Source organism: Danio aesculapii, chromosome 21 (assembly GCF_903798145.1).
Source record: "Danio aesculapii chromosome 21, fDanAes4.1, whole genome shotgun sequence".
Lineage (NCBI taxonomy): Eukaryota > Metazoa > Chordata > Actinopteri > Cypriniformes > Danionidae > Danio > Danio aesculapii.
Genome location: NC_079455.1, coordinates 14,032,085 through 14,057,783, shown reverse-complemented (window position 1 = coordinate 14,057,783; position 25,699 = coordinate 14,032,085). Strand labels below are relative to the sequence as shown.

The 25,699-nt window shown below is 36.0% G+C and overlaps 1 protein-coding gene across 1 annotated transcript; it reads right to left on the bottom strand.

Moving 5' to 3' along the window:
• Positions 1 to 233: 233 nt before the first annotated feature.
• Positions 234 to 23,850, bottom strand: adra1ba (adrenoceptor alpha 1Ba). Its single transcript, XM_056446436.1, has 2 exons — positions 22,711 to 23,850; positions 234 to 2,009 (listed from the first exon to the last, which is right to left on the bottom strand). Exons 1-2 carry the CDS (start codon positions 23,636 to 23,638, stop codon positions 1,477 to 1,479), a joined length of 1,461 nt encoding a protein of 486 aa, XP_056302411.1. The 5' UTR covers positions 23,639 to 23,850; the 3' UTR covers positions 234 to 1,476.
• Positions 23,851 to 25,699: the final 1,849 nt, after the last annotated feature.

Here is a 25,699-nt window from a genome sequence, read left to right as displayed (position 1 = left end):
TTGTTGTCAAAAACATTGCCAAAATATTCCATGTCACTTCAGTGGTTCAACTGTAATCATATGAAGCTTCAGGAAGTTTTGTGCGGCAAAAAAAAAAAAAAAAAAAAAAAAAAGAATTAATTAATTAAATTATTAACCAGTAAACTCACACATTACACTCAAAAAATGATTTTGTTGTTTGTTCAAATTACTCATTTAAAATGAGCTGAAACAACAAATTTTTTGGGCAGAAAACGTAATTGTTTTATGTTCAATCCACTTAAATTAGTTAGCGTTCATGTTGTCACAACACAATTTGATTGCCATTTTTTACAGTGTAATCTGACATGAAGAGCAGGTGAACAAAGTTGATAATGGTTTGTTTGGAACTCAAAAAATAAGATTACAGCTGAACCACTGAAGTCACATGGAACGTTTGACAATATTTTTGATTCCTTTTCTGGACTTTGAACTTCTCTGGACTATTCCTGTCTATGCACTCAAAAAAATGTGTTGCTTGTTCAAACTATTAAATTTAAATGAGTTGAAACGTCACAATTCTTGACATTTCATTGGGAGAACTTTAATGGTTTTATATTCAATCCACTTAAATTTGTAAAAACTAATAAGTTAACTTAATTTCTTTCAGTTGTGCGGAACCCAGCTTTTTTTTACAGTGTGGACCCAGCAAACAATTTTGGGTTTAATAGACATCTAATAGACATCGAAACGTAGACAGCTTGGCTAAAACAAGGCTAAACTTGATCGGTCAGTGACAATCTAAGACATTCTAAGAATAATCCAAAACTAGTCTAATCATTAAATAGACAGATTAGACAGACTTTATATGTGTAGTTTAGTTTTGGCCTATTCTTAGACGTCTATTAGATTTTGACTGACAGCCCAAAATTTAGCCTCGTTTTAGCCAAGATGACTTTGTTTAGATGTCTATTAGACATCTGTTAGACATCTTTAAAAAAATGCTTGCTGGGGAGGATCAGAGAACTCTTTGATTCCATCTTAAATATCTTAATTTGTGTTCTAAATGAAGCTCTCAGGGGTTTAGAATTTTCAGTTTTGGGTGAACTAATCCCTTTACATAAAGTATATTTTGTTATGTATAAGCAGACATTTAATAACCCTGTTTATGGTGCTCATACCATACATACCTACTGGTCTGATGAAGAAATTCATTAATCGCATGCAACAAACTATCATGTACGCCTAAAAAACTAAACAAGAATAATTTAGACTTTAGACCCTAAAACAAATGAAGCATCCATATAAAAAAGGCAGGGGGATGTGTGTGGGAGGCGGTCTCTGTTCGGTTATATCTACTTAAGTCATCATTGTCTGTTATGGCCCTGCATTATCCTTTACATAGCTACGCTCGAATGACATAACATAGACATGCTTGCCAAAATCCGCAATGCTTTTCATGTCTACAAAGAACAACATGTCATCCAGACTGCTGGAAAAGTCATCATTTACACCCAGCTATATTGTAGTCTCAGGTGTGTGTCTAGAAATGACCCCGTGCTCTCCCTCTCGCTTCCCATTCTGTCCATTGGGAAAGAGCAAAGCCATCCTGTTGGACTTACAGGGACTTGTGGCCTGAGAGCCGGACCTCATCATACCAGGAAACGGGCTCCCAGAGAGGGACGAGGAGGACGAGGAGGTGCAAGGGCCCCAGCCTGGAAGGAGACCTGATGCAGGACGGGAGCCCACGACTCTGCTGAATAACGTGGGGCTGGGTTGCGATGGAGCCAGGGTCTGCAGGCTGCCGTTCATGCAGATGGAGCTGGTGTCTGAGTAGACGTGGTTGGCGGTCGGCACTCGGTAGTTGTACGCCCTCCAGCCCTGCTGCTTCTTCTGCTGACACTGACAGCGGAGGATCCGGATGAAGGCCTGCTTGAACTCGCGGCTGTAGCACGGGTAAATGATGGGGTTAAGGCAGCTGTTGAAGTAGCCCAGCCAGAAGATCACTTTGAAGAAGGTTTCAGGAGGACGGAGATTGGTGTTGAATGACCCTAAAGACAGAGGAAATAAAAAAGTAAACAATCTGAATGTGTGGTGCTTTGTCATCTTCCACCGATAGGTGGCAGAATTTACCAACATTTACCCACACCTACTGTACGTGCACTTACTACGGGACAAAATTCCTTTGAAGATGTTTTTTACTTTTCCACTCATATTCTCATGAACATTATGTGAAGATATATTTCCGTCCCCCTCACTTTTAGAGACAGACCATTTAGAAACAGGTGATTAATAATTATATGAATCTATGATCTCATATAGCTGTCCCCCTCACTTTTAAAATGTCCGCTACACCCCTGCACACGCACACACACTCACAAATATGAAAATCTGTACACTGAAGCAAATGATTCATTGGATTTAATAAACTTTTTTGAGGTAAGTGGTTGCAAACATTTTGTATGGGCTGAATTTAAACAAACAAATTAAATTTAGTAATGTTTAACTTCATTTGTTTGTTTAAATTCAACAATTTGCTAAAAACCATTAGTTTCAGTGTGTTTTGGTACAGGACAATTATGGAAAAAAAACATAATTGTCATTAAACCGTGACCGTGGCAAAAATCTGAAGAAAACCCCCCTGAGTTGAATTATTTTAATTAAATGAAAACAATATAATTAAATGTATATAATACTCAATGGCGGATTTAACCAATAAGAGAGGTAAGCAGGCGCTTAGGGCCCCAGGAAATTTGGGGGCCACCAATACATATCTAGAAGTATAAATTATACCTTTAAACTACATATAACATTTTGTATAGTGAGAGTGGAACAAAAACAAATATGGGCCAAATTATTACAAATTTCCCCTGATTTTAGTTCCATGTTTTTACTTAAAGTCTCAGTTCACTATAACCCTGCTCTGTAACAATTTACAGTAAGGTTTCTTTAGTTAAACTACATTAGCAAAATGAGTAAACATATAAATACAGTATCGGCCATAATTCCAAGACTCAGAATCCTTTCATAAGTCCATTTCTGCACCCATTCCTCCTGCAACAAAGAGCATTATTTGAATAAATGATGTTCCTTTGCTTTGTACTCTGTGAGCTTTTACAAAAATGGCTTTGAACTTAGTAAGCCTATAAAAATCCTCTGTTCCAAATCAATGTCTTATGATGAAGATGACAAAAGTGCTTTTATAATTTTGCTCAGGATTCACCAAACTATATTAAAAAAAAACCTAAAACAAACCAAACGGGCTCTTCGAGAGGTGGCATTTTCAAACTGCAAATCTTTCTCAGCGTTCCACTCCTCCAGACTCTGAAACATTAAAAAAGGTCACCCAAATCCATCTTGCTTTTCCAGACTGTGAGCGTAGCTCATCTCCGCTCACGAGTTTATGAGTTCACTTTTCCCTGAGGAAATTCACCACTGTTTCACTCTTCTCTAAATGCCTGATGTGCGGCTCACATTCCCTTTTTTGGCTCTCATCTCCTTTACCCTTATCTCATCTTACCAATTAGACAAAAATAAGAAAAACTTGGGTTATCTCAAAGCTTTGATGGCTTGTCAAAATTGAATTTTTTTTTGGCTTTTTATGAAGTGTTTTTCAGTTTAATGTAAAGAAGGCAAGTGCTTATTTTGATGCAATTTATCAATTTTAGATTTCAATTGCACACATATTTTTATAGGCTGTTTTTACATACAACAAACTTTATTGTTTTATTCAAGTCTATATTCATGTACAGAGGGTTTACAGAGATGCACAATTCTTTTCGGCTTAGTCCCTTTATTAATCTGGGGTCGCCACAGCGGAATGAACTGCCTGCCTGATTATATATAACATTTTATTCTACAAAAATGTTAAAGCAATTAGACCAGGGCTGGGCAATTAATTGAAAAGTAATTGAAATCGACATTCAGAACCTATAATCAATCAAATTTTTCCAGGTGAATATTATCAATTACTATCCCTACCATGTGTGGAGTCACATGACCCTGCTTTGTTAAGGCTAATTTATACTTATTATATTATTCTGATATTATGCTTCTGCCAAGTGCACGCACACAGTCTGGCGCAGCCTTTGCATAACCGCACACCTCTCAAAAATGTTTTACTACACGTCACAATAACATGTAGCACAAGCTTTGTGATTGGTCGGTTAGGTAGCGGTGATGAGGGTGGGCGGCGAGGAGAGCTGCATTTTAGGCAATGATTTAATTTAAGTTGTTCAGCGCTGATGTTCAATAAATAACCATAGATAATAGATAGTGTGTGTTTCCTTCAATTATTTTAAAATCACGTAATGCTTCCTTGTAATATGTGAGCATATTTACTGTACAAAACCTGTCAGTGAACTATGAGGGCAAAAACATAAAATAAATAAATAACAAAATCGTTCATTAATCGTAATTGAGTTCAAATGTTCAATTAATTGAGATTTTGATTTTAGGCCAAATCACTCAACCCTAAATGAGGTATACTGAACCTCATTTTATCCAATATTTAGTTATTTGAAACATATGTCTGGTCTCATTGTAATCGGTAAAGTGGATATGTAAGTGGGTATATGGTGATAACTATGGGCGTATATTTATTAGTGGCCACTGGCCATTAGTGGGAACCTATGAATCTAACACCCACTTACAGAGCATTATTTTTGTGCAATTCACTAATTGGGACAATTCAATGATCAGTCGATTTTACTGGGGACACGTCACCTCCGTCCATGCTAATTCTACACGCTTTGTGATAAATATTAGTTAATCCATCTATTTACTAATAATGTTTTGCCTTAATATTGAGTATTTTCTGTGTCCTAGTTTAATACTTGAATTTCTATTTTCTTAGTGCTACATGCACTTTTAGATACGTATAGGTTATTCAAATCAGGTGAATGGTGTAGGAATTACAACAGTTTGCATATGTGCCTCCCACTTGTTAAGGGTCCAAAAGTAATTGCACATATGGTTTCTAAGCTGTCCCATGGCCAGGTATGTGTTAGTCCCTCATTCTATATTTCATTTGAATCTGTTAGTCAACTCTCAAGATGAGATCCAAAGAGCTGTCACTATCAGTCAAGCAAGCAATCATTAGGCTGAAAAAACAAAACAAACCCATCAGAATGAAAGCAAAAATATTAGGCGTGGCCAAAACAACTGTTTGGAACATTCTTAAAAAGAAAGAACGCACCAGTGAGCTCAGCAACACCAAAAGACCCGTAAGACTACGGAAACAACTGTGGTGGATGACCTGTTCACAACAGATGGCCAATTCAAGAACACTCTCCAGGAGGTAGGTGTATGTGTGTCAGAGTCAGCAAACAAGAGAAGACTTCACCAGAGTAAATACAGAGGGTTCAGCCCAAGATGTAAACCATAGGTGAGCCTCAAAAACAGGAAGGCCAGATTACAGTTCTAAAAAAACCTTCACCGTTCTGGAACAACATCCTATGGACAGATGAAATTAAGATCAACTTGTACCAGAGTGATGGGAAGAGTATGGAGAAAAAAAGGAACTGCTCATGATCCTAAGCTGTGAAGCATGGTCGTAGTAGTGACATCGTGTGGTCATGTGTGGTGCCAATGGAACTGGTTCTCTTGTATTTATTGATGATGTGACTGCTGACAAAAGCAGCATGATGTATTCTGAAGTGTTTCAGGAAATATTTTCTGCTCATATAAAGCCAAATACTTCAGAACTCATTGGACGGCGTTTCACAGTGCAGATGGAGAATGACCTACTGTAAAGCATACTTAAAAAGCAATCAAAGAGTTTTTGAAGGGAAAAAAGTTGAATGTTATGCAATGGTAAGGTCAATCACCTGATCTGAATCCGATCAAGCTTGCATTTCACTTGCTAAAGACAATTTTGAAGGGAAACTACCCCAAAAACCAGCAGGTGCTAAAGACAGACTGGTGGAGCATCACCAGGGAAGAAACCCAGCATCTGGTGATGTCCATGTGTTCCAGACTTCCGGCTGTAATTGACTGCAAAGGATTTACAACCAAGTGTTAAAAAGTGAAAGTTTGATTTAAGTTTATTATTCTGTCCTATTACTTTTGGTCCCTTAACAAGTGGGAGGCACATATGTAAACTTGTAATTCCTACATCGTTCACCTCATTTGGATGTAAATACCCTCAAATTAAAGCTGACAGTCTGCAGTTAAAGCACATTCATTTAATTTCAATTCCATTGTGTTGGTGTATAGAACCAAAAATGTTAGAATTGTGTCACTACAAATATTCATGGACCTAACTGTACAGGACTGTGTGTTTGGAATAACACTTTTTTTTCACTGTTTTGGGCAATTCAGCTACCTTTTAAAGCCTTAATTTGAGAAATATGTTTGACAGTGATCTCAAATTTGAGAAGCAGCCATATTCTGTGGATAAATATTCAGTCAATGGTTTTTAGTCCATTACGATGAATAGCAATGGTAAAACCAATACTTGTTTTTTAAATGTTAGAGTACTGTAATTTGTATTATATTGCACACACATGTATTTGCATATAGCCTATTCTATAAAAATGTATTATTTTTCTCAACATTTCTGATAGTAAGACTAATAGACTATAGAATAATATATAATATATGTATTTGTTTTCCTGTAAACTGCTACCAATACCACAATGGCAGATTTAAGAAATCAATGTTCGGTTGAATAACCCTGATTTTCAGTCAAAACAATACAATAAACTAAACTCCAACCCACACCTAATAAATACACTGAATTCCGAAAAAATATATAGAATTTTTTAAGTGGTTATTTCCATATAGCTTTACACATATAGGCCTATATTTATATTTTCCTTTTCAATGTATCCATTCACATGAACAGCGTGGATGACTGAAGTGGTTTAATTTGCTGTGGATCAGAGGCGAATGAGACTTGGGTTCATTAACACAATTCAAGAAGAGCCACAGGTGTGAGGCCTGCCGCCTGCTTCTGTCTCTGCCAGTAAATGAATTATTTCATTAGGATAAGATGTTCTCACCTCAGTCTTCACTAAACCACACGTCACTCAGACATTTCACAGCCATGGCGTCTATAAATTGTGACAATCTTGTCAACAAACAATCTTACCGCAAGCTCTTTTCTTTAAACTGACATTCTGAGAAACCTCCCTGCACACATGAGCTTTGTTAAAGTTATTCAGCTCATCTGAGATTAAATTAAGACTGTGGAAATCACTGCCAAAATAGGACGTTCTTTCCTATGAAAACACATTACTTGATGGATACACTCTCATGTGGCCTGGTGGCAAAGCAGTCATTGATTTTTCAATTAGCTGCATTCAATCTGATCCCGGCCATCAGTTGTTATTAAAAGCAATTAGCCCGAAGCATGGAAAATAGCTTTTATCAGCCGATATTAAATATTGATACAACTATCTCCAAATTTTTTAATCCAAAATTTGGATTTGCTAATGTAAACTAATATTTAGCGCCAACAAGATAAATAGAAAAATTATTAAAGATTAAAAGAATCTATCTATCTATCTATCTATCTATCTATCTATCTATCTATCTATCTATCTATCTATCTATCTATCTATCTATCTATCTATCTATCTATCTATCTATCTATCTATCTATCTATTTTTCACATAATGTTTACTTTATTTTAATTGACAAAAATAGTTTGTTTGTTGTTTATATTTTAGTTGTAACCTGCTGTACAGATTTCTAATAGGGTACCATTAGTTAACAACAAAACATATTTATGTTAATTTCATCACTGAATGATCTATTATCCCATAAAGAAATCTGATTTATGGCAATGGAAAATGCAAGTATAACAAGTTTGGATTTCACATATATAAAATATATTTTATTCATTCCTTATCGCATGTCTTTGCACTTGTAAGGGGAAACCAGAGCACCCGGACGAAACCCAAGCGAACACGGGGAGAATCAGAATCAGTTTTAGAGAACATGCAAACTCCACACAGAAATGCCAACTGACCCAGCCAAGGCTTGAACCAGCAACCTTCTTGCTGTGAGGTGACAGTGCTACCCACTGTGTCATCGTGCCATAAAAATATATGTCATTATGTCATATTTTTGTATAAGTGTATTTATCAGGGATCGCCACAGCGGAATGAACCACCTATGTTCAAATATATATATTACCTATAATTGTATATATGTGTTCATATATGGCTGTATGATTATATCTAATGTACTTGAACATATATGCACATATTTGCAACTCCAGTAGTTGAAAAGAATGTAAACAGCCATTTTTGCAATATTTTGAAATTATTTACTAATATTTTTATGTTAAATCCAATTAGGAACTTTTCCAAGTATCATATCTCTATGGTAATATAACTAAACTTTATATCTGTTAATATTATGTTTAAAAAAGGATATTACACAAAAAAGAACACACACACACACACACACACACACGCACAAACACACACACGCACACGCACATGCACACGCACACGCTCGCACGCACACACAAAATATACAACAATATTCCTGTAAATCTTATATAAATATAAAGAATGTTTTTCCAATATGAATTACTTTGTATTCAATGAAAAGACAGCTAAAGTTAGATTTAATATGTCTATATAGTGTCTTCATGGAACAAAAGATGTCAATAGATAGATAATCTCATAGATAATCAATCTTAGTAATTGGATTAAGCAACATTTACTGGACCCTGTGAAATGTTACTGTCATCTCATCATATTCCAGTTTACTTCAATATTCATTACATGGCATAAAAACACTGCTGAGAAAAGTAAAGGGTCCTTGATTATGATTTCACTTTTTGCTAACTTTAGTTAGTTTGTGATGTTGATTTGGGAGTATAAACAACATCTGCTAACTTAAGGTGCTCAAAGTTTAATGTAAAGGGAGATATTTTTAAAGAATTTGCTTTTGTGGCCTACAACAAATGACCTAGAGACTACAAAGAGGTTCTTATAGGGTTGGGGATATCATAAAACCTAAAAATGTATTTTAACCATGCACCGGGTGTGAATTTCCTTCAGTGTACACAAGGAGGTTATAGCCAATTAGAGCGCACTGGGCCAGCTGACCAATCAGATCTTCCTGTGAAAATTTTGATGGTGGGGCTTCACAGAACTAAGAAATCACAAGCTGTGTCCATAGTCACCTTATATTATTTATACTTTGTGAGGAAAAAGTACATACTTTTGAGTGTGTAACAGAAAAGTATGCAAGTTTTGGAACATGCAACTTCCTCATTAATGAACAAAAACCAAAACCAAAAACAGAAACAAAAGAAAAAACAAAACCAAAAAAAAAAAAAAAACTTATATAAATCTTATATAAATATAAAGAATGTTTTTCCAATATGAATTACTTTGTATTCAATGAAAAGACTTCATGGAACAAAAGATGTCAATAAAAACTTCCACATTAATGAACAAAAACCAAAACCAAAAACGGAAACAAAACAAAAAACTAAACCAGAAAAAACTAAACAAAAACAAAAACAAAACCAGAAACAAAAGAAAAAACAAAACCAAAACCAAAACCAAAACCAGAAACAAAACAAAGTAAAAAACAAACAAAAAACAAACAAAAAACAAAACAAAACAAAACAGAAAAAACAAAACTAAACTAAACAAAACAAAACAAAACAAAACAAAACTAAACTAAACTAAACTAAACTAAACTAAACTAAAACTATAAACAAAACAAAAACCAAAACCAGAAACAAAACAAAACAAAACAACAAAACAAAAAAAGAAACAAAACAACAAAACAAAAAAAGAAACAAAACAAAACAAAACAAAAAAGAAACAAAACAAAAACAAAAACCAGAAACAAAACAAAACTAAAACTAAAACCAGAAACAAAACAAAAATAAAACTAAAACCAGAAACAAAACAAAAATAAAACTAAAACCAGAAACAAAACTAAAACTAAAACCAGAAAAAAACCCAGAAACAAAACCAAACAAAAACCAAAACCAGAAACAAAACCAAAACCAGAAACAAAACTAAAACTATAAACAAAACAAAAACCAGAAACAAAACACAAAACAAAAACCAGAAATAAATCAAAACTAAAACTAAAACCAGAAAAAAACAGAAACAAAACCAAACAAAAACCAAAACCAGAAACAAAACAAAACACAAAACAAAAACCAGAAACAAAACAAAGTAAAAACTAAAACTAAAACCAGAAAAAACCCAGAAACAAAACCAAACAAATACCAAAACCAGAAACAAAACAAAACACAAAACAAAAACCAAAACCAGAAACAAAACAATACAAAAAAAAACCCAGAATCAAAACAAAAACCAAAACCAGAAACAAAACAAAACAAAACAAAACAAAAACCAGAAACAAAACAAAACAAAACTAAAACCAGAAAAAAACCAGAAACAAAACCAAACAAATACCAAAACCAGAAACAAAACACAAAACAAAAACCAAAACCAGAAACAAAACAATACAAAACAAAAACCAGAATCAAAACAAAAACCAAAACCAGAAACAAAACAAAACAAAACAAAAACCAGAAACAAAACAAAACAAAACTAAAACTAAAACCAGAAAAAACCCAGAAACAAAACCAAACAAATACCAAAACCAGAAACAAAACACAAAACAAAAACCAAAACCAAAACCAGAAACAAAACAATACAAAACAAAAACCAGAATCAAAACAAAAACCAAAACCAGAAACAAAACAAAATCCAGAAACAAAACAAAACAAAACTAAAACTAAAACCAGAAAAAACCCAGAAACAAAACCAAACAAATACCAAAACCAGAAACAAAACACAAAACAAAAACCAAAACCAGAAACAAAACAAAACAACAAAACAAAAAAAGAAACAAAACAAAACAAAACAAAAAAAGAAACAAAACAAAAACAAAAACCAGAAACAAAACAAAACTAAAACTAAAACCAGAAACAAAACAAAAATAAAACTAAAACCAGAAACAAAACAAAACTAAAACTAAAACCAGAAAAAACCCCAGAAACAAAACCAAACAAAAACCAAAACCAGAAACAAAACCAAAACCAGAAACAAAACATAAAACAAAAACCAAAACCAGAAACAAAATTAAAACTATAAACAAAACAAAAACCAGAAACAAAACACAAAACAAAAACTAGAAATAAATCAAAACTAAAACTAAAACCAGAAAAAAAACAGAAACAAAACCAAACAAAAACCAAAACCAGAAACAAAACAAAACACAAAACAAAAACCAGAAACAAAACAAAGTAAAAACTAAAACTAAAACCAGAAAAAACCCAGAAACAAAACCAAACAAATACCAAAACCAGAAACAAAACAAAACACAAAACAAAAACCAGAAACAAAACAAAACTAAAACCAAACAAAAACCCAGAAACAAAACCAAACAAATACCAAAACCAGAAACAAAACAAAACACAAAACAAAAACCAGAAACAAAACAAAACACAAAACAAAAACCAGAAACAAAACAAAACTAAAACCAGAAAAAACCCAGAAACAAAACCAAACAAATACCAAAACCAGAAACAAAACACAAAACAAAAACCAAAACCAGAAACAAAACAATCCAAAACAAAAACCAGAAACAAACCAAAAACTAAAACCAGAAACAAAACAAAACAAAACAAAAAACAGAAACAAAGCAAAGCACTAAACATGGACACATTACATAAATACCTATAAATCCAACCAAGCTTATGAAAGCTGATTTACCACCATTTTAAAAGAAGTCAAATATTTGTCTGCGCTAACTAACCATCCGGACCAAATCTTGAAATGACAATCTTCTCATATAGCAGATCACTCCAATATTTATAACACGCCATATAAAAACAAATGGCACTTAGAGAAGGGAAGTGAACTCCTCAACGTTAAACACACGGCATATATTTTCCTTCAAAATATTTCCTCACTCATTTGCAGGAAAAACATATCAGCCCATCTGCTAATATGACCCTTAAGAAGGTCACTGGGAGCTGAACTTGCGGGTCATAAAGTGGATATAGGAGGGTGTTTGAATTTTGACCAGATTTTTTCAGTGGTGGGAATGGTACCTCTCCTGTATTCCCACTCCTCTGGGTTCGGATAGGGAGTAAGCCTGGGAATGAGAGAGAGAGAGAGAGCTGAAGATATTGGCATCTCCAGCACATTCCAAGAGGAGACTTCAGCAAACTTCAGCAGCTCTCAAATCATCCACTGCTCAATTTAGTGACCAGGTTAACAGGACTGATGGCACTTTCGGTTCAAAACAACACACACGTCAAGGTTGCTGATTCAGAAAGTGAGATCATAAAATATGTTTCCGCAATGAATCATCTGCATCAGTTGCACTGGCTCTCGTCCATGAAGACTGCTGTTTTTGTGAGTAAACACAAGGCTCTGGTGGTGTAACAATTTACTCATGTCGAGACTCCAACAAATCATAATAGTAAACTCCCAATATGATCACAACATCTAAGCCAAAGCTTTAAGATTGAGTTTTACAATTTTTAGTAGCATTGCTTTTAAGAAATACACTCTCAGAAATGAACAAGCTGAATCTGTGGTGGTACCTTTACTAACTGTACACACGTAGCAAAAGGTTCCATACTGGTATCGTAAAGGTTTCATATTATATTAATAGCTAAAGCGTATATTTTTCTGTATTTTGTAGTTTTCTAGGTGTTTTGGGGTTATTTGTGCTTTAGAATTGCATTTTGGCTCTGCTCTGACAGAATACGGTATATATACACTCAGCGGCCACTTTATTAGGTACACTTGTCCAACTGCTTGTTAATGCTGATTTCTAATCAGCCAATCACTTGGCAGCAACTCAATGCATTTAGTCATGTAGACATGGTCAAGATGATCTGCTGCAGTTCAAACCGAGTATCAGAATGGGGAAGAAAGGTGATTTAAGTGACTTTGAACGTGGAATGACTGTTGGTGCCAGACGGGCTGGTTTGAGTATTTCAGAAACTGCTGATCTACCGGGACTTTCAAGCACAACCATCTCTAGGGTTTACAGAGAATGGTCTGAAAAAGAGAAAATATCCAGTGAGCGGCAGTTCTGTGGGCGCAAATGCCTTGTTGATGCCAGAGGAGAATGGCAAGACTGGTTTAAGCTGATAGAAAAACAACAGTACTTCAAATAACCACTCGTTACAGCTGAGGTATGCAGAAGAGCATCTCTGAATGCACAACACCTTGAGGCGGATGGACTACAGCAGCAGAAGACCACACCGGATGCCACTCCTGTCAGCTGAAAACAGGAAACTGAGGCTACAATTTGCACAGGCTCAGCAAAATTGGACAATAGAAGATTGGAAAAACATTGCCTAGTCTGATGAGTCTCGAACTCTGCTGCAACATTAGGTAGGGTCAGAATTTGGCGTCAACAACATGAAAGCATGGATCCATCCTGCCTTGTATCAATGGATCAGGCTGGTGGTGGTGGTGTGGGGGATATTTTCTTGGCACACTTTGGGCCCTTTTGTACCAATAGGATATATGCCGAAGCATGCTAATAGGACTTTGAATTTGCCAGTAACCTGGGTTAAGCGCTTCTGGTCAACTGTATGTAAATCGGCACGTTTAAGGTCTGTTTTCTTTAAAAATAGGCGATCTCTACTGGCTGAGTGATATCTGATATAAAGTGGGTCTCAGATTGTACAAGAACAGTACTTGTGCACTGCATTAAATTACATTTCCCCCACCATGTCTTTATGAGCATTTATTTTACCCCAGTATATTCAATGGAGCTTCTGCGCTAGCCTGCCAATTCTGACAGGTACGTGTGAGTAAACCGTTTTTTGTCTAGTTTTACGCTTGAACAACCAAAGGAATGCCAAAGTTAATTTAACGGAATGTATTTTAATTACATTACAACATCGATGCTGTAAAAGGAACCGTATAAAATGGAAAAAAATTCACAATAACAGGTCACCGGAAGTTTATCAGTATGGAAAAAACACTAGCTCGGCATATGCCCTATTGAGCATTGTGTCAACGCCACAGCCTACCTGAGTATTGTTGCTGTCCATCCCTTTATGACCACAGTGTACCCATCTTCTGATGGCTACTTTCAGCAAAATAATGCACCATGTCATATAGCGTGAACCGTATCAGACTGGTTTCTTGAACATGACAATGAGTTCACTGTACTCAAATGGCCTCCACAGTCACCAGATCTCAATCCAATGGAGCACCTTTGGAATGTGGTGAAATGGGGAGATTTGCATCATGGATGTGCAGCCAACAAATCTACCAATTGATCCCAATATGAACCAAAATTTCTGGAATATTTCCAGTACCTTGTTGATTCTATGCCACGAAGGATTAAGGCAGTTCTGAAGGCAAAAGGGGGTCCAACCCAGTAATATTAAGATGTACCTAATAAATCAAGAAAACATTATTAGAACTCCTGTGAAATTCAAATTTTACCATTTTCAACAGATTTTTAACAGAATTGTTTAATAACTAATTCTGTAATAGTTAATTTCTTTACACTGCATTATATTTTAGTTTTAAAACACCCGTTAATCACTAAATATGGCAACTGTTAATTAACAAAAGTATTTTTTACAGTGTACTTTTAATTTAAAATGCTAAATGTGACATGGACTATGGGTGGTGGCCTTCAATCGACTTGAGTTTGCTTTTGTTGGCCAATGCACATAGTCAAAGAAATTATTTTGGCGGTTTGTTTAAAGTACTTATTTAAAATGAGCTGTGAAAGTGAGACAACACAATTCTTGAGGGGTTTTTTAAGAGGGGGGGGGGGGTGTTGTTTTATGCTCAGTCTATTAAAATTATGAAAAAACTAATTTAACTAAAGTTAACTTAATTCATTTATGTTGTCCAAACACATCGTGTGTATGGTACTCAGCATTTGTTTTTACAGTGCAGGACAATGGTGACACCAGAATAGAGTCATTTTAAACATCAATGCCTGTAATCTGCCATTGATAAAACATAAAGAGGCCCCATTTTGCTTATAATATCAGACAATTGTCATTATCAGATTCCCCTTTGTGTTAATATTCTATACAACATCAGTGTAATCTACAGTAGTTTGAAGCAGACCTGCCAATGAAACTTATCCTTTTTTTTCCCACAGTACACATGAATGCACTAAGTACATTAATGCATGTACAGGATCAAAATACACTAACTAAAGTTATTTTATGAATCATGCTACTAAATCTAATGTTGATTTAAATTATGTACTTGATGAGTGCAGCTCCTACTTAACAGATGATCAAATGCATCAGAGTTCTAACAGCAAATTATTCCCTAACTTTAAAGCAGGGGCGTCAAACTCAGTTCCTGGAGGTCTGCAGCCCTGCAGAGTTTCCAACCCTGTTTTAACACACTTAAGTCACAGTCACATTGCACCTTTTGCCTCATAGACTTTTATTCATACAATTTTAAATATGACAGGAGCGCTGCTAGCAATGTTGGGCCCTATGAAATAATATTTGAGGTTGGGACCCCTATAAGTACTGTTGATACCAATTAAGCAGATCTTTGGAGTCCGCAAAGAGTCTGGGCCCTAGAATCATCCTAATTTACCCACACTTAGTGGCACCCATGGCAGCATTGTCGCCTCACAGCAATAAGGTCATTGGTTCGAGCCCCTGCTGGGTCAGTTGACATTTCTGTGTGGGTTTGCAAGTTCTCCCCATGTTTGTGTGGGTTTCCTCCGGCTGCTCCGGTTTCCCCCACAGTCCAAAGACATGCACTATAGGTGAATTGGTTAAACAAAATTGGCTGCAGTGTGTGGGTGTGTGAATGAGAGAGTGTATGGATGTTTTCCAGTACTGGGTTGCAGCTGGAATGGCATCCGCTGCGTAAAACATATGCCGGAATAGTTGGCGGTTCATTCCGCTGTGGTGAACAAGGATAAATAAGGGGATTAGCCGAAGGAAAATTAATGAGTTAATAGTGGCACCCCTGTGCGGAAGCTCGTGCGACAAGTTTCGCATGTCAGTGCGTCCCAAACTCTGAATATTTGCATCATGTGATTGTGTGAGACCAATAGAAAATCAAAGCCAGACCTCTCTGTACAGAAATGTTAAATATAGAGCAATCACTCACTTTATCAATGTTTAATCATCTCGTTTTAACCGTTTTACAGCACCATATGACGGAATTTCACATGCTCAAACTCTAGCGTGACCATGGCTTTTCCTGTTAGTTTAAAACAATCCAGAAGGACTCAATGAGTTTGATCAGGTGTGTTTAATAAAGGTTAACCCCATGTGCTGAGCTGTGACCCTCCAGGAACTGAGTTTGACCCCCCTGCTTTAAAATGTTAGAGCAGGGGTCACCACGCTTAGTCCTGAAGGGCCAGTGCCCTGCAGATTTGAGCTCCAACCCTAATCAAACACACATGAACAAGCTAATCAAGGTCTTACTTGGTATGCTTGAAGCTTCCAGGCAGGTGTTTTGAGGCAAGTTGGAGCTAAACTCTGCAGGACACCAACCCTCCAGGATCAAGTTCGGTGACCTCTGGGTTAGAACATCCAAATATGTAAACTCTGCCTAAATTCACTCACTCTTTACAGCAGATTACAGCAGTACTGTATTTGCGTTGTAAATCTGCCATCAGCAAAGTCTCTTCAGAAGATGTAATCTCAACCAAAACCCGAAGAAAGGGAGGGACATAGTGTAGCTCCTCCCCTTTTTAAACAACAGTAAGTAACATTTTGTTTTATCACCACTCTGCCAGTGAGAGTGGTTGAGCTCGAGTGCATCAAATGAAAAGTAAATGAGAAGCATCTTGAAGGGGCCCTTCAAGATGCTTCTCATTTAGCATTTGATTGGTTATGATTTGATAATAAACTGAAGTATAAGGTGACGTGAATAAAACCTTTGCTCCATTTAGGTGGTAGTGACAAACTACAAGCTTTACATGTCAGTTTTATATCTTCTAAATGTAAATTTTGTCACTGTTTTGGAGCATATAGCTTATGGCTATCTTAAAAACTAACAATACTGATCCAAAATTCTAAAAAACTTTGGCTGCATCTGAAATCGCATACGTCCATACTATATAGTATGCAAACTAAAAACAGTATGCAAGCTGAGCACTATGTCTGAATTCATAAAATTTGAAAAACAGAATGCGAGAAGAACCCGGATGACTTACTACTTCCGGCGAGATTCTGAAGTCCGCATCCAATGAACGCTACGCTAGGGCTAAGCGATTAATCGAAATTGAATCACGATTTGAAACGTTTCAATTACCTAATCGCAAGAGACTGCGAAATGAAATATATATATGTATTATATAATTTCCTCCACCCAGAGCAAATGCCTGACTGCCATCTGTGTGTGAGAGTCTTACTAGCCAATTGAGTGTGCACACTTTCGTTCTGGCCAGTCAGAATTGCGCAACTGAACTATGCGGAAAGCCCACAATAAAACAAACAAACAGGAAAGTGCGGACAAGTGGGATGATGGCGTTTAACACTTCAGAAGCAAAGGTAATATGGGAATATTTTGGTTTTAAAGCCAAAGACACTGAACAAAAAGAGGTCATTTGTAACGAGGCACGAGGATATACAACAACCAGCACCTAAAAAAGCACCACAGATGGCTATATGAGGAGTGTTTATTGCCAGTGGCACTCAATCTAGTAGCTAGCAACAGCAAAGTACAATTTCAGAGTTATTTGCGGTTGTTACACCATATGAAAAAACATCACGAAGGAACCAGGCGATAACCAACACCATAACTCACTACTGTTTGCTCTAGAATATTTAAAAACAAATTTGAATAGAAGTTGGAGTTAGTTAATATCTTTTTAGTTGCTTTTTTTAACTAACACTCATTTACATTGACATTTTAGCAGTAAGAAGCTACGATACCGAATATTGAGCTGAAGCTTGACTACAAAGTTAAATCGCAAATCAAATCGAAATCGCAATATCTGCTTAAAAAAAAAATAAATAAAAATAAAAAAATAATAAAAAATTGCAATTAGATATTTTCCCCACATCGCACAGCCCTACGCCACACTATGCCATTGTGCCACGCAAGAGAATTAAAGAATGAGAGTGATTTGATGCAACTAACGCAGGTAGGTCACATGATCATGACAAAAAGGATGCAGTACGTCCGAGTTCCACTCATACTACTCACGGTCATACTGTATAGAACGCACTTTTCTAACAGCCGAGTAGTACATTTGAATTCAAATGCAGTACCTACTTAGTAGTACGCGATTTCGGATACAGCCTTTCCAGTCAGAAACCCAAGAACCAGTCGGCAAGAGGGGGGGGGGGGGGGGGGGGGGGGGGTGCATGAGAAAAGTCAACCTCCTTTAATATTTAATAGCCATATTCTCATTTGATTAAAGATAAGTCATTTAAATATGTGAACTAAAGTGAGTATTGTCAAGTAAAATATTTTCCCAAACTCAAAAATGGTCATCTGCTTTTGACCCACTGTGACGACCCCAAGATTCCAGTTTGGATTATGTTGGATGCCTGCTTGCTCACCAATTGATTCAAAGCATATAAATAAGAGTTATAGTGCTAGCTACATGTCAAGACCATGTCAAGACCATCTCTTTCACTCTGTGACCTTATGGTTTTGCTTTGCAGTATTTATATCATGTAGTTAAAGTTAGTTGCAATTATATTGAAAGTTCTTCTTTATTTATCCCTAGACATTTGTTTGTTTTGCTTGTTTTGTTGTTCTATTAGTTCTGTTTATGAATAATAATTTGCATCCAGATGATTTTGTTGTCTGAGCTCTATTTTTTGTTGCGACTCAAACGAGGGGTAAGTTCCCCTTCAGTAAGAGCACACAGTGAGCTGTGTGGCAGCTATAGAAGATGGAGAAGAATGCAGTTCATCCACTTTCCCCAGGACCAGGAAGCGAATCTGCAACTGTTTGATCACAAGTCCAACTCCCTAACCATAAGGTCATTTTTATTCATTCAACACAAACAAATGTTAACTTCTAGGTATAAATAATATATCTTTATATAATATAGTGTTTCGGCGTTTATCTCTTTAGCGTTAATCTTTGAAACAACAGAAAAAACTGCAACATAATATAGATTTATTTTAGGCGGTGCTGGTGCATCATATGTATAGTTATTTGAATAATTATAAGCACAAACTTTCAACATACAATATTGTTTTTTAAAATATTTATTTATATTGGACTCTAAAAATAATGTAATAATTACAATGAATAGGAAAGTGGGTGATTATGTATTCACAGAACTTACATTTTCAGGTGAATTCCCCTTAGCTGAGTCTCTTGATTGCAAATCATATCGTTTACAACACTGATGCATATTTTCAGATTATTTATTGCAATATCTCAATATAATGATGTATTGCTACAACCCTAAATGGGGCATGCGAGTATATGGTGAGGAAATTTGTATTTTTAGGTGAACTGTCTCTGAGAGTGAAATGATAATTTTATTAATCCCTTTCTTTACTTGACACATTGACATTGCAGTGCAGAGGTGCATTTCTGAAAACCACTGTTAGCCAACTAAGGTCGCAAGTTGCGTTGTTACAAACATAGTTTGTTAATTTGGTGTTTCCCAAATGCATCGTTTCAACAAACATTCGCAAACTGCCACGCAAACTTGCACGCTTGCAACTAGAGCTGTAAATTACCACCATTAACAATTTATATGATTTATATATGAGAATATGTGTTAGCTTTTGTATGTGGTTTTGTTTTAGAATAGAATATGGAATATTCTCAATAATATTTGTAAAGGAAACATTGGCCCTATATGTGCCATTTACATATATTTTAATTAATATGAAAAACAAGTGCATGTTTTTATCAAAACTAATATTGGATTTTTTAAAAATGCGTGTGCGTGTAAGATAATATAATTTGCACAAACATTATGGGGTATTTCTTAAAAAAAGTTTTACTCCACCCTATTTAGAGCGTCGTTATGGACGTTCTACGTTATAACTAAAATGGTTCAAATGATGGATCTACAAAAGAGAAACTACGCCTTTGGGAAACACTCATCACTGCATTGATCTTTTCACAAATGATGCATCGTACTATGATAGTTCAGCCACAAGTTACTATGTCATTGTTTGGGAAATGCACCCCAGAACAGCTCTTTCATTACAACCACAGAAACGAAGAGGAGCACACACAAACACACACACACACACACACACACACACACACACACACACACACACACACACACACACACACACACACACACACACACAAATTCCACACCATTTGATTTTCTCTAAGCCTACGGATTTTCATAGACAACATACAAAGTCATGGAAGGCCTTGCTTTTCACAGTTCTTACTTACAGCTCCTTTAAATGTCCTACTTAGAGTTTTAAGTTGGGTACCAGAAACAGACCAAGAACAACGAGGCATTGGGACTGGAGACATGTCGTTTTTTCTGGCAACTGCATCACATTCTAAAGTGTCAGAAGTGGCACTATCTTGACATTCAATCTGAAAAATTACTGCCACGACTGTTTTAAATAATGCCACTAGCAATGTGACTGTACAACTGCTATTTCAACTGCGTGAAATACCCTTAAATGTCTATCAATAACTACTAAACCAAAGTATAAACTCTTATTATTAATAGTTTTATTTAACTGAGTCACTTATTTAATTTAGTTTAATTTACAATACAGGTTACACACTTAGAAATGAAGGACACACTTTATTTTAAGATACAATACTTGCAATAGATAGCCCATTAGTTATGATTATTAGATTTTTGCCCCAGTAAATTCCTAATTTGCAGTTAATTGATAATTATGAAGGTGGGGTTTAGGTATTAGGATAAAATATATACTTTATGCTAAAGCTTAAACCTAATAAACAGATAATATCTTAATAATAGGCAGGTAATAAAGGCATTAGTTAGTAGTAAAAAATAGTAGCCTACTTAAATTAAAATGTTACTGAAATAAAGGTTCCATAAATGCACTATTTAACCATTTTTAGTGAACAATTTTTAATTGCACTTATTCTATTATTAATCTAAAGAAATGCTTCACTGTATAGACATTTTAAAAGATATTGTACTTGTTATTTAACAGGACATAAACTACAATGAATGAGTGAGACAGGCCTAACTAAAATAATAAAAAATTCAGTCTTCATAGTTCCGGTTCCCTTTGTGAAAGATCTCATAATGTGTCAGCATGACATGGCTTTTACAGTAGACAGAATAATTTACATTCTAGCTCATCATCCACGTCAGGAACGACTGTAAATACCAAAAAATTCCAAAGAAGACACAGGCTGCTACAGATATTTATAAAAATCTAATTATTGTAGTCACATGGGTTTGTTTCTTATTTGTTCAACAAGGTTGAACTTTATCGCTTATCACACACTAATGAAATAATGCAGCATCCTGTGCAGACTGTCTCTAACTGTACTGCTTAGGACTCTTTTATGGCATAATAATAATAATAGTGCATGAAATGTTTGGTTCTGTGTTTTGAATTATAGCTAGGATGAACTTTATGCATGACAGACTGTAAAAAGTCAAAATCTTCTATAATGCACAACCAACTTTAAAGAGTTATTTAAATTTGATTTAATACAAAACATTACGTTTTGTTGGCATGCATGAACGTACTTGGGTACAGTGATATTAAATTATATTTTTGACTTTAATAGATGCAGTTTATTAACTTTATTCACGTGAAAGAAGTCTCTTCCCAGCTTATTTAGGCTGCATTTATTTGATCAAAAATACAGAAATGTTGTCAAATACATATTTAAAAATGTTATTGCTGTGATTTATTCCATTGATACATTTTACTTTTAGCAATGTTTGAAGAACAGTAAGTCAAACAGCCTTTATATGAAATGAAATCTTTTGTCACATAGTTTTTACTGAGCTTTGATCAGTTTAATGTGTCCTTGATGAGTACACATATTTTTGCACATTTTTAAAAATAGTAATTCCACAGTTTTAATAATAATAATAATAATAATAATAATAATAATACAATGAAATAAACAAATAAATAAAAAATAGCCAATTAGAATGATTTCTGAAGGATCATGTGACACTGGAGCAACACCTGATGAAAATTCATCTTTGAATTACAAAAGTTGCAAATATATTCACTCTGAAATCTTTTTTTTTATCTTAAATATTATTTCAAATAATTTCTTATTGTTTTATTGACCAAATAAATGAAGCCTCTGTGAACAAAAGTAACTTCTTTGTGTAGTGCAGAAACTGGTGAAGTAGATGTTTTGGAGTAGATGTTGCCTTTTTTCAGTGTAGTTACTGTGCCTAAAATGTTAAGGGTGGAGATCAACAAGTCTATTTGCCGCAATTTATGATTGCACTTTATGATTTTAACAGTTTTATGATCATTTTATGAATGGTTCAAATGGTCCACTGGATCTTGATCAAACTAAACCACATTAGACCTCTAAAAGCAGTACTGCAAAACACTGTTAAATGCTGCTAAAAACCTTCTAATAGGAACACAAGACATAATTTGTAATAAATAAATAAATAAAAATATACAATAAATATATTTGGGAAAGTCATAACACCACAGAAAACTAAAAGCTCTGTTCTGTTCTACAAATGTTTCTAAATTTTATCATTAAAATATTCTAAATGAAATGAATTAACCTTAAAGATTAGCTAAAATAAAGAAATGTTTGATTAGTTGTCAATGAAATGTAGGACAATGGTGGGTTGCAACAACACCTCAAAAAGTTAGTATTTAGCGAGGTTTCAACGAATAAAAAATATACTTACCTATGGGTAGCGCGAGGAAAAATGGTAACCAGCACAGAATGAACATGCCCACAACAACACCAAGCGTTTTAGCAGCTTTCTTTTCTCGGGAAAACTTGAGTAATTTGACTGTCAGCGAGCTCCTCAAGTGGCCTTTGCTGCAGTCCTCCTGCGTCTGAGAGCCTTTATAATGAATCCGGAGCGTCAGCTCGTTGGAGTCCATGCGCTCCTTCATCACTCCGGCCTCCAGGTTTTTCGTGGTTCTTTTGGCAACTATGTAGACGCGGCAGTACATGGCCAGAATCACCGCTAACGGGATGTAGAAGGAGCCCAGCGAGGAGAAGAGCGCGTAAAACGGCTCCTCTGTGATGAGGCACACGGTGTCATCATCTGAAGGGGGTTCTTTCCACCCGAGCAGGGGTCCTATGGAGATGACGAAGGCGAGAACCCAAACACCGAGCATGGCCAAGAGCGCCCGCTTCTCGGTCACAATGCTCGGGTACTGCAGCGGGTAGCGCACCCCGATGTAGCGGTCGATGGAGATCACGCACAGGCTCATGATGGACGCGGTGCAGCACAGCACGTCCACCGCAGCCCAGATGTCACAGAAGATCCTCCCGAACACCCAGTAATTGAGGATTTCACGCGTGGCGGACACCGGCAGGACAGTTGTGCTCAGCAACAGGTCTGCCATCGCTAAATTAATGATGAAGTAGTTGGTCGGGATACGCAGGTGCCTGTTGCACACCACGGAGAGAATAACGAGGATGTTGCCCACGATAGCAAACACAATAAAAGCGCCCAGAACCATGCCCAGTGGAAGCGCGCGGCTGAGGCTGAACGAGCTCGGTGCGGTCCCGTTTCCAGAAGAGCTCGAATTGGAGACATCGGACAGTTCGGAGGACGCATTGCTTAAGAAGTTCGCGGCATGATCTGTATCAGAACTCATCTTGCCTCTGCAGTGCCTCCATACCAAAGTAAGCGCAGGTTTCACCTTCAAATGCGTAAATTATGTTGTATACCAAACAGACAGTAAAGACCAAGGCTTCAAAGGATCCGTAAGTTCTGTTGCGCAACAAGCGCGAAATAGAAAAAGTGCATAATTGTAAACGTTGCATAAAGTCCAGTTGGAGATGCGCGTGTCCGGAACTTGGTGGTGTGAGTTCTCCGCAGTGTCTCTCCCGGTGTTCCCGGCTGATCCAGTGCACTGCCTCTGACCACTCCTGCATTCGCCAAACCCCCTCCCCTATGGAGACTACAGACAATCAGACCTAGCGGAGCGGTGCGTCTTTACGGGCTATTAACCTGTGCTTCTGTGGCAAGCCGTGGTAATCTTTATATATTAAAACGTGCCACTATCTGTATTGTTTGTTTATTTGTGTATTGTACTTTCTCAGTCTCACTACTAAATATTCATTATAAAATAGACTCTTGTAGTTTGCAACAAAAGGTAAACTTAACATTTACACTGGGATTTTATAAAAAAATACACGAAGATCAAAAATGAACAGGTATTGAATATTGAACATGTATTGAATGAATTTGTACAGCATATATAAATTTACCAATCATCCAAAACGTTGCTATGTGCTGGGCTGAATAACTTGTAGTATATATGTAAATAGTGGCATGACATGTTTATTAGTTGAGAACTCATAAAAAGCTTATAAACTGTGTAAACAAGACAGTGATTTCGTCCATCACATACTGTACAAATATAGATCTGCTGGAAGGAGGCATGCTCCTGATGTCTGTGTTAATGGGCAACTATGTTTCAAAATGATTATTTTACAGTGATGTTAGACCAAATATAGTTGGTTCCCTAAATAACTCTTGTGAAAGTTTTTAAAAGGACCACATTTTCTTAGTTTAAAGATTTTTTTTTTATTATATTAAGAACCTTTTGTGCAATCGAAAGGTTCTGTAGATGTTAGAGGCTCTTCACCATCAATGCTAATTAAGAACCTTTTAAAGGACATGTCCCAGCCCCTTCAAGATGCTTCTCATTTGCGCTTATTTAATGCGCTTGAGCTCAACCACTCTCACTGACAAAGCTAGAAACGAAACGCTATTGGCTATTTTTTTATAAAGGGGAGGAGCTACAACAGTAAATGTTTTTCCCTGTCTTCATGTTTCAGTTGAGATTATGTCAAACTGAATAAAAATGCACATTTCAAAGCACTCCATGGGACCTTTAAAAGGTAAGCTAGAGCATTCTGTCCTTTTTATGGTTGCATCATTTCCTGTTTTTAATTAATTTAGATGTCTTTAGTTCATGTAATGTTCACATTTCAATCAAAACTGGAAGTGCTCAGAGATTCAAAGATCTGTTGGTCGTCGTTGTGTATTCACTTGGCAGGTTTGGTTCTATCTCTGGTGTGACTTCACTGCTAGTCAGGTTCATTTTGATAAGTCTAAACATTACCAATACTGGTGCACACCAAACAAGTAGACAAAGCTGAAAAGATGAGACTTGGTTAACTTCCAAACAAACTCTGTCTGAAATTTGAATACAAAATGGATCAAGGACATCTATATAAACCAAAAATAAGATGTGATGTTGAAAGATGTTTGTAGAAATCACATGTACAGTATGTGGTGTATCCAAACCTGAAAAGCTGATTAATCAGGGTATGACAAGCTGGGTTTCCATCCTTCTTTTCTAAATGTTTTCTAAAAAAGACAAATCTCACATTAGGTGCGTTTCTATCAAGTTGTTAGAGCACTTGACTATAGTATTGATAACCTGGTGACGAACAGTAAACAAGGCAACCATCTTAACAGCTAATAGACCCTTTTCACATGTCCGGGTTTCTCAGTAGCGGATGTCATCATAGTTAGTGAATTAGTGAATGAGAGAGTACAACAAATAATTATGTTTACAATCTAATTTGTTGAAATAATGAAAGAAAAACTCAGCAATAGTGTTATCAAGACTTTCAGAAAAAGGAAAAAAATGTATGAGGCTCATAACGGCAGACAGAAGAGAGAACAACATCAAATTTACTGT

Coding starts and splice junctions, on each gene's coding strand:
- adra1ba (XM_056446436.1), bottom strand. CDS start 23,638: ATGAGTTCTGATACAGATCATGCCGCGAACTTCTTAAGCAATGCGTCC. Junction 2,010..22,710: donor TTTCCTCGCGCTACCCATAG/GTAAGTATATTT, acceptor CTCTGTCTTTAG/GGTCATTCAACACCAATCTC.